Source organism: Xiphophorus couchianus, chromosome 3, assembly GCF_001444195.1.
Source record: "Xiphophorus couchianus chromosome 3, X_couchianus-1.0, whole genome shotgun sequence".
Lineage (NCBI taxonomy): Eukaryota > Metazoa > Chordata > Actinopteri > Cyprinodontiformes > Poeciliidae > Xiphophorus > Xiphophorus couchianus.
This window is the reverse complement of record NC_040230.1, coordinates 13167113-13181004: the sequence shown is the minus strand read 5'-3', so window position 1 is coordinate 13181004 and position 13892 is coordinate 13167113. Positions and strand designations below refer to the sequence as shown.

At 37.8% G+C, this 13892-nt stretch overlaps 1 protein-coding gene across 1 annotated transcript in view; it reads left to right on the top strand.

Annotated features, from left to right (window-relative positions):
- Nucleotides 1–13892, top strand: part of ephb6 (eph receptor B6) — a 59154-nt gene that overhangs the window by 4137 nt on the left and 41125 nt on the right. The window contains exon 2 of the mRNA XM_028013212.1: nt 12293–12360. Within this exon, the coding sequence (XP_027869013.1) occupies nt 12293–12360 (68 nt within the window). The remainder of the gene's footprint in view (nt 1–12292; nt 12361–13892) is intronic.

Below are 13892 nucleotides of genomic sequence, written 5' to 3'. Positions count from 1 at the left end.
ACACTGATGCTTTACATTTAGAATGATGATTGATATATAATCAATCTGGTGGATTGATTTTTTCACTTTGCAACTTCACTTTCTCAGAAAGTTGAAGGTTTAGTTTCAGCTTCCAGTTTTGCCATTTGGCTGCTATTCTGGATTTTCTTATTTTTTCTTAAATAACGACACGTATCTCTCAGTTATTCGTTTGTTCATTTGTTCGTTCCTTCGGGAACTGATTTGTTCATTTTCAGTAATACATTTTTATTTTCCATCATGTATAATATGTATTTATTTATTTGGCCATTTTAGAATGTATTTATTGTAGATAGTTATTTTGTATTTATAGTGCCTTGCAAAAGGCATTTTTTTGTATTTTGCTGCCTCACAACCGAGAATTAAAATTGATTATTTTAGAATCTTCAAGTTACATAGTTTCTGCTGGTGAAGAGCAATCATTAAGTCTCACCACAGCTTCTAGACTGGATTGTGATCTGGGCTTTGGCTAGGCCATTCCAATGCATTTATGTATACATTTCCTCTTAAACCACTTGTGTGCTGCTTTAGCAGTATGCTCCTGTTTAAGATGAACCTACCTCCCAGTCTCAAATCACTGACAGACTAAAGCAGGTTTTTCTCAAGAATACCCTTATATTTAGGCTCCGTCTTCTGTCTGAGAGTTTTGGTCAGTGGCTCTTTTGGCAGGTTTGTTGTGGTATTATTGTCTTTCCATTTCATGATAATGGATTTGATGATAAGATGGTAGAGATTTAATTTTTTTCAGAACCCAACCATGATTTTTATTTCTGAGCAATTTTATCCCTATCTCATTTTCTTCATGATATATTTCTGATTTTTTTTTAAATTCACTTCACAAACTTGTAATATTCTGTGCAGGTGCTTCGTATTTGTATATACATTAATATCCAAATATGCAATTTGGATATATAAAGCACACATTTAAAAACAAGTTGTAAAGTAATAAGACACAAAACTTCACACAGAGGTCTTTACTTTCACAAGGGAATGTCTTATTTATTTATTGTTTTACAGATTTATGTCTTTTAAATTATTATGCAATTTCAGCAATTTATTGATTTATTTAGTTGAATTACCTTTTAGTTTCTACCATTTATTAACTTATCTGTTTGTTTATTTATTTGAATCTCTCTATTTATCAATGCATTCCTTCACTAGTTTAAGAAAAGATTTTAATTTTGATAAGAAATAAAACTAAATACATTTCTTAATTTATATATTTATTAATCTATTAACAATATATATTTAATTTCTTGTCATTATAATGTTTCTTAGTATTTTTTTTTAATTACTTGTATAACTGGTACATTCGTAATAGTTTAATTTTCTTCATACAGTTTCTATACATTTTAATCTGAAATCCTGCCTCATTCTTTATTATCAACATAATATTAAACACACTGTGGATAAGATAAGTAAGTCCGGTATTTTGAAGGTGTTATGAATCAGCCTGGGGATGAGCAGACGTTTCCTAACAATGAACTTGTCTAGATGTGGACAGTTCCCACCTCAGGGTCGCCTGGGCCACCGCTCCAGCTGTCAGCTGCCACGCTCTAACTGGGTATTAATTGGACACATTGCCTTTCACGTTCTGAGTGTCATAAGCTGGAAATTAGCAAAGTGTCATAAGGAAACAAATGGCACACTTGTCACAGATGTTTCTGATGCCAGCAAGGCTTCTTGAAAAGCGGCGCCTCCCCGCCTCGTGTCCCCTCGCTGCTAGGACGCTGTGAGCTGCACAGACCCTACGCTGATGGGAATACGGATGCAACATCCTCATCTGTGGTGCTACAAAACCTGCTTGTGGCATTACTTTCACTTGCTATGTTAACGACATCTGTTGAGAGCGCAGCAACGAGAATATGGCACATTTCCCTCAGATGAATCGCCTAGCTGCCTTTCGAAGGCGGGGAGGCCGAAGCCTCCGGGCGGCTGTGAGGAAAGACGCTCTGTTAGGAGTCAGTTAGAAAATTCATTTGTGGGGTTATAAGTTACAGCATGAACATAACTGAAAGATGAACATGATCTGTTGACTACCACAATGGAGGAATGTTGTTTAAAGCGTTGGGTTTCGCGTTAAGAGCTGCTGCTCGGTGGTTTGTGCACTGGCACCGACAGAACTTCGTGATTGAGAAAAGACTCGGTGAGGCCGTAGAAAACTGATCTCCCCTCGTATTTACATTCCTTCAGCAGAAGGAGGAAACAGTGATGAAAATAGTTTTAATCCAGATTTCTGCTCTTAAAAGTAATTCAATATGACTTTTAATGGCAACATGTGGGCCATTTAGAGCCAACCTTCTGGTTTTCTGGTTATCCTTTAATGTTATGATTTTAACTCCTTTGTAATAATTATTGAAGCATGACTTGGACAGAAATTGAAATATTTCTATTCTAGTCTTAATTAAATCCTACAAAGTGATTAGCACTTATCCTACATATGTATATTTATAATATTATACAGTTAATGTCAGTTATATTTGCCTAATTGTATTTATTTAAATGAGAAAAACAAATCCTTCACTTTATGCATTCACAGCCCTTTGTTTGCATTGACATTAGTTGAATTGCAGATAAAACAAGCCCGGTTAGGTGATAAATCTGCCTGCTGACACACGCAGAGCTCAGAAGTGAATGTGTCATTTGTCTGTCAAAAAGAAAGAACATTGCAGACTGCTTTTGTTTTCTCTTCTCATTACATGCAGATAATTGCAGATAGAAATGTCTGCACTTTAAAAACACAGCTGAGCCTCATTTTTTCTTTTTTTACGTCTGCAGGTTATTATCCGTTTGAAATAGACACTATGAGACATTTGCCAAAAGCTAATTACTGTGGATGTTCCTGGACGAAATGGAAGAACCTTGGCTACAGTGGTCTGGTGTTGCTAAAAGCTGAGTTTCATTAACTACAAAAAAAAAAAAAACCCCAAAAGGAAACAAGTATTTTGATTAAATTTAGGATTCAGCTTTCGTCAATATGTAAGTTTCTCCAGGAGTTATGGTCAATAACAAATCAGGATACAGAACTTAAAATGTGTCATATGATCTAATTGTGCTGGTGAATTAATATACTGATTACTACCAGTCTAAAAATATAATGTGTAATATACTGTACAATACTATTATTTCAGTAAGTTAAGTCACTAAGGGAAGCACGTTATTTAGATTAATTACACACACACAGATGTTTTCAAACTTGGTGAGTTTTCATGAAAACGTGGTGGATAAGACTAGAATATTACATCTGATCAAAACAAAAAACATTTTTAATTCACAAATGTAAGCTTAATGTAAGCAGATCTAATACCTGCTTAAAAATTATTTTCAAAAGGTACTTTTAATCTGACAAATGAATATCATCACATAGCAATTCCCAATTTATTGAGTTTGACCAGACTGAATCAGCTTGTGTGTTTCAGCAGCTAGCACATAAGCTAGCTACTCAAGCTAACTTATTTGTTGTTTCTCTTTGATGTTTTTGTTTAGATTATTTTCACATTTTCCAGCGTCTCATTTTGTACTGAGTTTTGTAATTTATCTCTGTGTGGTTTTTTTTTTTTGGATTATTTCTGAAGAATCTGTGTTGGTCTTATAGTTCCTTTTATGGTAATAGTTCTGCTCCCTTTGGGAAATGAATTCCCCGCAGTCCTTTTTATTTTATTAGAATCTCCCCAGTTGCTCTGCATCCTGTTTATTGTTTCCAGCTGGTCTCTATACCACAGTCACACCTGCAGAGTATTTAAGCTCCTGGATGTCCAATGCCCCCTGCTGGGTTCTGTCTTTCTTGTGTCCTGTGTCTGTTTCGCTTTGTGCTTTGTAAACAAAGCACAAATCATGAATCACATGCGTGATGAAGGTGAAAATTAATCTTCACCTTCATCACGAATCTGCTGTTCTCCTGCTGCTTTCTGATTCCTCTTTGCAAGATTCAAAAACACAATAATTCTGCAGCCGGTTGCTTTATAGATGTGCTACACTGTTGTACCTTTCCCTTGTGGGAAAAAAATTGGGGCTTCCTTGGTTTCCCAGACCGTCTGTGTTTTTATGAGACTCGAAACATTTCCTGACTACTAAATTTGTGTCTCTCTGAAGGTAAAAGTGTAGGTGGCACATTTCAGCCAGTTGACAGAAAGTGTGCAGCAACATGTGTCGTTCGTGTCACTCTATGCTCCTGTAAAGCCAGGATGAAATTACAGCTTGTGCTGCACTTTTCCACCATCTCCTCAAAAAGATAAAGTTTGACCTTGATCTGTACCTCACCTGTTCTTATTATGCAGTTCTTTTGCTTTGAAGAACGTAATTTTTGTTTTCCGTTTTATTTATTAAATTCTGCTGCATTTCTGTCATCTGTTGGTAACACATCTGGAGAGATGAGTACATCTTTGCATAAACTTATTTGAGATTCTGTGGCGGGATCAAATGCTGCACAGTTTTGTCCAAACAAGTCACTGTTCCTGTTTTCAGCAGCAAAGGGGGCTCGACAAGTGGGAGTGCCAAGTTTCTATTGTCTCCACATGAATAAAAACAATAGAAAACTTGTTCAGATGAGTTAGATTTTTTTATCTGGTGTTCATGTTGCCCTGGGCAACGGCCCATATGGTCCGTATCAAAAACAGCCACGGCTACCAGAACTGCAGGAAGCTTGGTTTGAGAGTTGTCTCAGCTTGTTAAGATATTATCTGGGAAGAACCTTTGCTGAATGTAATATCCTACAAGCGTTGTTCGTTTGGTCAGAAATCTGTATTAGATGTGGTAAATGTAGAAAAGTGTGCAAAGTAAGCTGCAGAGCACGAGCCAAATGCACATGGATAGACCTTAAAGCAGCTGATGAAGAGAACCAGGAGACTACGTACCAAATAATACAGAAGGAAAAGCAAAGACAGAGCAACAACTGATCAGAGCAAAAATAACCAATCATAGCAAAACAAAAGAATTCACTCAAAATACAGAAGAAAAGTATTTTAACACAAAATACTTCAGCACAATGGAGAATGATCCAAAATCAATGAGTCATGCCCCATTGATTTTCTCACTTCACTGTGACTAAAAACAACAAAAGGAAAGAACGTGCACTGACGGCATTCTTACTTGGGCCTTAAAATCTGGTTGGACAACTTAAACTCCAGTTTTGTTTGTTTTACTGTCCAAACTCCTTTCACAGTAGGATAAAGTTATGATTCACTGTTACAAAGTAAAAAACAAATAGAAACCAGAAAGTGCAATACACCAGCTTCATAATAAACCATCAGTACTTTGTGTAATCTTTTAGGTCTTTTCAGAAAGTACAATAATCTATAAATACACAGAGCTTCATTTTTAGTAGTTTTTAAATAAACTGACTAATTTTCAAGTCTCACAAAGCATTTCAACCAAACACTCATGTGGTACAACAACATCTTTTGTTTTTTTTTATTTCTGTCACCTTTACATTTTTCAGGCATTAAACTAATTGTGATATAAGATTTAAAAAGCTGAACGAATATAAATAAGTTTTTAAATGATGATTTATTTTGTTCAGGGAAAAAAGGGACCCAAACCTACAGAGTACAACCAGACCAGAGAACAGAAAATCACTGACAACAACATGAAGTAGAATAAATCAATTCAACAAAAGATAAAAAATAATAATCGACATCTTTCATTCTGTAAAGGGTTACAAAGCAATTGCTGGTGCTTTGTAAATCCAGCAATTCACAGTGAGGACCTTTATCTGCAAATAGAAAGAACATAACCTTCTCAAGATTGGCTGCACAAATTATGACCAAAATTATTCCAAAAGGGCTTAAAAGACTCATCCAGGTCACAAAAATCTAAACAATACCTAAAGCACCTTTAGAATTACATATAAAGTCAAAGGAAAAAACCCTGCTGACCAAAAAGCCCTTTTCTGTTGCAAAAAAACATATTGAGTTCTGAGAAAATATTCTCCAGACTGATAGGGCAAAAGTTGGGCTTTTTGAAAGGTATTCCATCTGACATAAAACTGAAAGAACCTTGCAGGCTCATGGGGGTGGTGGGGGTCATAGTGCAGTGATAGATCACTGCGCTATGACCTGGAAAACCTGTGACCTTAAGCTCAAGCGCTTTTGTGTAAGGCAGCAGTAAAGCCAACCAGTAAGTCCACATCTAAAAAACAAACAAACCAAAATGCAGATCTGAAAATGGCCGGGTCAAAAAGTTTGATTAAAACACTGCGGCAGGACCTTGAACAAAAACTTTCCAACTAAGATAAATTGAAAACAATTCTGCAAAGAAGAGAGGGACAAAAACAACAATGTAGTAGAAATATTTTCATTTATTACATTTGCACAATCTGGTATTAAATCTAGAGTGCTTATACTTTATGACATTGGTAAATTTGGATTGCCTTTTTTCCCTTAATAAATAAAATCACCAATAAGTTTGTAATAAAATCAACAAAAAAATGTTGTTGGCTCTAGAAAGGAATTAGTTTTATGATTCAGCTTAGACAAGTGCTCATTTTAAACATCAGCCTGTCTAAAAGACAATTTATCTCAAATGCCATTTGGTGGATTGGTGAGAGATCCAACAATAAAACAGTTTGACAGATATAAAACAATATTTTAACAACAAAGAGGTGATTTCCAAAAAAAGCTATTACCTGAAACTAGTTAGAGAAAAACCCTCTTCCCAGACAGATAATGAACATCTTGGCATCAAGTTTTTGTGAAAAGTTTCCCCTCTGCCTGTTGCTACCTGCTCAGAGTTTCTTTGGAGATTTCACTCTGTCATCTTTCTCTGCTTAAATACAGTATTTTTGCAGCTGCACTTTCATTCAGCTTTAACCGCTGCTGACTTTTTTGATAACTCCCTTTGACATGTGCATGCTTATTTCTGGCTTCACGTTAATCCCCCGCCCTCCTTTCTGCCTCCTCCTCCTCCCTTTCTGTCTTGGCGTATCACTCTCACTGTGGTTGTTTGTAATGAAGGTTTAGTGCAGGCCTTGTCCTTCGCCGACTGTCTGTGGGTGGGAGCATCTGGAGCTTATAAAGAAAGGGTGGGAACGGGTGGATGAGTGGACAAAAGACAAAACACAATCTTAGAGTTCTTAAAAAATTTATTCCCTGACACTGTGGGAACTGTTTTGCTAAAGCGTCTCAGTACACAGGTTCTTAAGAGCTATTCATTTCCTTGAACATTTCCATATTTTGTCGCGCTGCAACCATAAACTTTGGTGTATTTATTTGGATTTTATGCTAAGTAACATATTATTTGCGAGGGGCAAGTGCTTTTTTTTTTACCAAAATAAAATCTAAAAATTTGATATGCTTTTACATTCATGCACCTCTACTCATAGGATAGATAGATACATAGGACTTCCAAATGAACCTTAGTAAATGAGTAAATCTGTGTGTAATTTAATCTCAGTGTAAATCCAGTCATTCTGTGAAAATTTCAGAACGTTAAGACCAAAGAGCAGCAGACATGTCAGGGAGAAACATCTTTAACCTGGAGATCTTTAACTCTTTAGCCACAGCAGCCTTACTTTGAAATCCTAGATGCTCTCTCTCATAAAAGTGTCCAAAAAATGTAAATTTTTTTCACACAAATATACAAAATACTCCCAAAACTTCAGACAGAATCATACGTGTAATGTTTTTTTCACATAATTTTTTTTTTTTTTGTCTTTTATGTTCTTTTTCGTCATCTTGTGTGTTTTGTTTCTCTTTTCACCGCATTCACACCACTCTTAAATTGTGTTGTGGTGAAAAATGGCGGTGGCATGAGATGTTCTTCCTGAGCTCAGACAGGAGAGCTGATCAGAGTTGACGAGATGATGGCTGGAGTAAAATCATGGCCACGGCTACAATAAAACAGTTTAAGTTAAAGCTTATCAATGTGTTAGAATAGCCTCGTCAAGTCCAGAGACAAAAATCCAATTAAAAATCCTCAGTAAGACTTCACAGACACGCTCCATTCACTCTGAGTGAGCTTGACCTATTTTACAGAGAACAATTATTGAGTACTGCCCACTGTAATTGTAGCAAAATGGACAAAGCATTGACTTGGAAGGGAAAAAATTAAATACACTTCTCACTTTTCCAATTTTAATTTGTAATAGATGTAAAAAAAAAAACTGTTTTAGTTCCACTTCACAGTGGAAATTTCAATGAAAAACATTCAACTCTGCAGCTGAAAACTGATAAAAATCCAAGAATTGCAAACACTCTCAAAAGGCACCATGTATTTCTGTCCGCTCTCCTTTTTACTTTGATGCAGAAGCGTAATTCAAACTCACATCTTTCAAGTGTTTGCGAAATACTAACAGCAAAATCCTTTACTGAGCACCGGGCCGAGCTCTGGAAAAGTGTGCTGTAAAGTAGCATACATGTGCTGTCAAGAGGTGTAACATAGGCGACAGAACAACACTTAGTGCAGGAGAGGGTGTCAGTGCATGCATGGCCACACTGAGAGGGAAATGTGTTGGGCACGAAGACATGAGTGGAGAGAGCAGAGAGGGGGTCATTCAGCTGAAGTGCACACTCCAGAGGCAGAGGGGACAGCTAGACAGTAAGGCAGGTCACCTCTGCAACAAGAGAAAAGAGCATTTTACACCCACGGCATGCACAGTAAGAGAGGAGAAACGAATTCATATGCACAAGCACAATCATATCACCCCTTCCTTTCATAACCAAGCCTTTTTCTACTCTATTGTATCCCATTTTCTTTTGCCTTGGATATCAAAGCTTTTCCCCAACAAATCCAGCATCAATAATGGAGCAGAGCGTTATCTCCCTCCTTTATGTTCAGAGACGCCATACCCTGCTGTCACTTTTCAGATGAATAATACACAAAAAAAGCAGAGGGCAGACTGGGAAGGCGGGGGGACAGAGGTAGACAACTTTTCCAACAAGAGAGAGTGGAGCGAAAAACCGGCGAGGGGCCTCCGTGCATTAAGACGGCACTCAGGTGGAGACTGCAGACTCAGCGGTTCCTCCAACTGTCGGGGACAAACTTTGAGTGTTTCGTCCCTCAGATGGACGTCTTTGTGGAGATGCTGCAAACGGGGAGTTAAATAAAGGGGCTTTTATGACCACCTGAATGTCCGAAAGTCCCTTTTCTCTTCGGGCGACGACACACACGAGCAGTGATTTTCCCCCAAATAAACTTAGAATTTGTGCAGCTCTCTGCTCTTATCTCAGCATGTCGCGATGAATAATTCAACGCGCTTAAGTCACACAATGAGACACACGTGACGCTGTTTGAACTCTCCTTCATGTAATCCTCGTGTACAAGTTTGTAGCAGAAAAAGAGCAGAGGAGACGCGAGGGCCCGGGTCCCCCACGACAAGAAACTAAATAGCAGCCGCATAAAAATTAATGTCAAAATTGTTTGCTGCGTGTTTTTTATGCATGACTGGCCCCGAGGAGGATGGCTAAATGAATCGGCAATGACACATTTCGCTACTTATGCATGTGTGTGTGTCTGGGTGTGATCTATTTGATGTAAAAAGGATGATACTTAATAAGGCCACAGCACATGATCTGTGAGCTTATGTGGTGCAAATGTGTTTCGTAACTCACAGAGCTTTGTAAAAGTATTCATCCCCCAGGAACAACAGGGAAAGGGTGCATGTTTTTGAAAAATAAAAATAAAAAAATATCTGAAATGTGTTTAAAGCGTCTCTCGGTCAAATTAGATGGAGAGCACATGCGAACATATTTCTTCAAGTCTTATTGCAAATCCTCAAATGAATTTGAATCTGAACTTTGACTAGGTTATTTCAATATGCTTTCATCAAAACCAGGGATCTTCAAATCCAGGCCTCAAAGACCAATGTCCTGCAACGTTTAGATCTGTCCTGCTGAAATGTGGATAACAGCCCAAGTCTTAAGTCTTTTACAGGCTATACAAGTTTTTTTTTTTCAGATCTGCTCTGTATTTAGTTCCCCTTCATTTCTGTCCAGCTCCTCTGTCCTGGCTGAAATAAAAGCATCGCTACAGCTCAACATGTTTCTTGAGGTTGATTTGTCCAAGTTTATGTTTTCTTCCACATTTAACGTTTTTATGGAGGCTAAAAGTTGGTCTTACCAGACCATAACTTTGTTTGGTCCCCATCTAGCAAACTTCAGTCTTCTAACTTTTCCTACTTCTCCATAAAAGATTTATATAGAGTAACGGTACATCTAATTGTTGCCCCAGTACAAGATCAGCTGGGGATTTCTGCAGCTCCTCCACATTTAATTTAAAGGTAGTTGGTTGCACTGGATATTATTTAGGAGTGTCATAATAAAGGGGGTTAAATAGCAATGCATGCCACATTTTTAAGATTTGTGTTTGCAAACCGTTTTCCCTTCTACTCCACAGCTGTGCTCCACTTTGCACAAATTACAAATGTTTGGGGTTGTCATAAGAGAACATGAGGAAAAGTGGAACTCGGATATAACCACACACACACGCATGCACACACACCTAGTGTAATCAAAATAATAAAAACAAAAATTGTTTACAGATATTTGTGAAATTGTTTGCTTTCTGTGGGCTTACTGTCTTCAGCTCCCCTCGACAACTTGGTCCTTTGCGCTGCACAAACCTAGAAACACGTCACAGTAAATTTGTATTCCAGCAGCTGATGCAGCTTGTATCACCTCAAATCCTGGAGGACGTCCATGGAAAATCTGTGACTTTAATGAGATTGACATAAAGACAAGCCAGTGGGTGAAATCAGACAGACCTACTGAGGAATGAAGGCTTGCAGGACAGATTTGTGGGTTCTCCATCTGCGAATTTAATCCTGCAACACAGAGAGGGGAAAAAAAAAATCAGATTTCAGAGCAGCTGGAGAACAGCGATATGAGTCAGGGGCTACAGGAGATACCGTGTTCTTTTTATTGTTTGATTTATTAAGACAGGCAGCAGATTTCTGTGCACGTCTCTCTGCATTTCCGGGACTAAAGATGTATCTGTTGTTCTCTGTGGGTCACTGTTGTTTTTGTGGGTTGGCATACTTTTTAAATTTCCAGTGTGCAAACGGATTAAGAAGATACCATTACTCTGTCTTTGTTAGGCTGTCAGGGAGAGCAAAAGAGAGCCATTAGTTCTCCAGTAAGCAATGGGGTGACATTAAATGGAAATGAAAGCATAAAAATATAACAACAATGAGAGGAATTATTCATCTGTAAAGAGTGGATGATGGTTCCTCTCTCCCACAGTGCCTCATCTGTGAATATGTGTCTGGAGCCCTTTAGGTGATTAGTGCGCTCTGTGTTTTTTCCTCCATTAGCTCCGAACGCGCAGGCCCGAAGTCTGATGCGTTCACCACCTCTGTGTCAACGGCAAACTTTGGCGTGCATTCAGTCCCCCGATGCAGGCTGTGCCAAGCTGAATGAAGAGCAACCGCCACAGTTTCTGAATACTAATGGAAAATTCAAGGGCTTCGAATCTGTGTGGGAAGCTGCCATGTGTCAGCATGCAGCACTCAGCATTAAAGTCACTCTGTGAGAGTGAGCCCGTGAGTGAGTGTGTGAGGGAGTGTGCGTAATTTCTTTGCCAGTTTGCTTTTTAAGGCACTTAAACCCCCAAAAGCAAATTTATGGGAAAACACCCTCGAGCGCAAAAAAAGTACAGCCTTATCCTCATTGCTCTCTCTCTCCGGATCCGAGGGAATGAAAGCATTTCTGATAAGAAATGCAGCAAAAGTTGAGCGCCAAGCATGTTGATCCAACAGAGGAAATGTAAAGGGTAAAATCTGCAGGTTTCTATAAACATGTAACAGTAGCTGTCATTGCATTTTTAATCTTGGAAATTTGGTTTATAATCACAGTGCCCCTACGGGTCAATCAGTTTAATTTCCTAAATCCCAGAAGTTGGTGCCAAAATGCTTCATCACTCAGAATCGGCTATCGGGTTTGACAGATGCACGCAGTTGGAGATCGCCCTGATTTCACTTCATAGAGAAGGAGAAAAAAATCAAAAAGAAATGTGGTGCAGCTACACAAACTGTGCAGCGACTTCCAACTTTGTGGGATATCAAACAAAAACTCTTAATCTAAAAGGATTCTTGAAAATGAATACCTAATGTACTGAACTGAGTTTCAGATCTTGATGGGACCCCAGAGTGCCAAAGTGTGGCTGTTCTCAAATCTTCAAATATTGATTCTGGTTCACAGTTTCTCGTCTTATTTCAGTGCTCAAGCTGTTCCTCCGTGAAACTGTCAAGATTCTAGCAATTATTTTAAACAGAACACTGCAGATGTTGTCTGGGTTTTTTTTCTCACAACTTGTCAATGTCTCTGCTTTTTCCACCTACCAGTGATGCTGCTGGACACAACAGAGACTACCTCAGAGCTGGGCTGGACCACCCATCCAAAACTATCTGGGGTAAGTGTTGATCTGATCTGCAAAAGTGGTTTCCAGGTGTTTTTGGGATTAAAGCTGCACACACAGATGTGATCTAAGAATTAAGTCATAATTGAATTATAACTTAAAATTGTAATTTAGTTTATTAAAATGATCAAAGTTCCTGACTTAACCCAACTCAACTCCCAGTACGTGCTGTTGATGTTCTGACTGCGATTTTATCTCAGCTGCCCCCATGACAGTAGCCAACAAAGAGTGTGTTTATGTTCTGTATTTTATTGTTTATGAAACTGAGGAGTTGTGTCTGTATTTCTATAAACTGCACTCATTACATTGTTGATCTGAAAAATAAGGATGTTCTGCAACACTTTTCAGCCCTTACAATGACATTCTCAGAAAAAATGAGACTAAGTTGACTGCTGCTGCTTCCATCCTGTCTTAATTATATGTGCTTCATAACATCAAATCTTTTTTTCCCCCTGCTGGATCAATTATGTTAGATAAATATCAAGTTGCAATGAAAAGTTTGTTTGTTTGGATGCATTAAATTACTCAAAAGAAACTTTGGCTGATATGAGAATAACCCTGATCCAAAATACAATAAATATAAATTATTCATGTTTGTATCAGGTTGTAGTTTTCTTCTCTTCAGACACAGATGCAGCAGACAGATGTGATTACAGTGAGTGATATAAACAAGCATTTCAGGCCATGGTAAGACCAGGTCACTCTTTAAAGCAGAAGCAGGTCTTTTTTTGACCATTGAACGGATGGAAAATGTTGATTTGCACATATTTAGGCAATGCAGTAACTTTGTGAATTTGGCCCAGGGTGAGCATGAAAGTCTAGTTCCTCTGCAGCTCTGAATCACCACCTGCCAATTTAAAATGTCTGTTTTTGCTTAATGTTTGGTCAACTTGGAGGCATGGGAGGCAAATTAAGCTGTGTGACAGAATTTTTACAATTATCAGTCTGTGTAATAATGTTGCTTGTTTGGTTGTATTACGTCTAAACAAAAATTTGTTTTGCACACTAATTAAACTATTATATTGCCATTGTGATTGTTTGCAACATTCATATAGCAAAGAACTGTTTAGAGTGCAATAGTTCAATTCAGTTCAACCCAGTTTATTTATATAATGCCAGTAGTTTCAATTAATCACAGCAGTAAGCTCAGTTAATGATTAATATATTCTAAGTGTTATAAGCTTACATCGTACATGCTAAGATTACATTTAGCCCGTCTCATGACAGCAGATGCTCACACCAGACAGAAATGAAATTACCCATAATCCTAAAGGCCAAAAAGAGAAAGAAGCAAAGAGAAATAGAGGAAAGAAGAAAATAGACATTTTTCATTTTTATCATCATCATAAGATTTTCTAATAATGTGGAGCACTAATAGAAATATATATAAAAGGTTTACTTAAATTTTTTTTACCTTGTATCAAAGTCTTGTTTAGTTTTTGATGAGTACAAAAGACAGATTTTTAAGTGCATGGTTGCCGCTAAAACTGAATCATCAGGTTGGAGCTTTACAGAAGTCAGAAAAG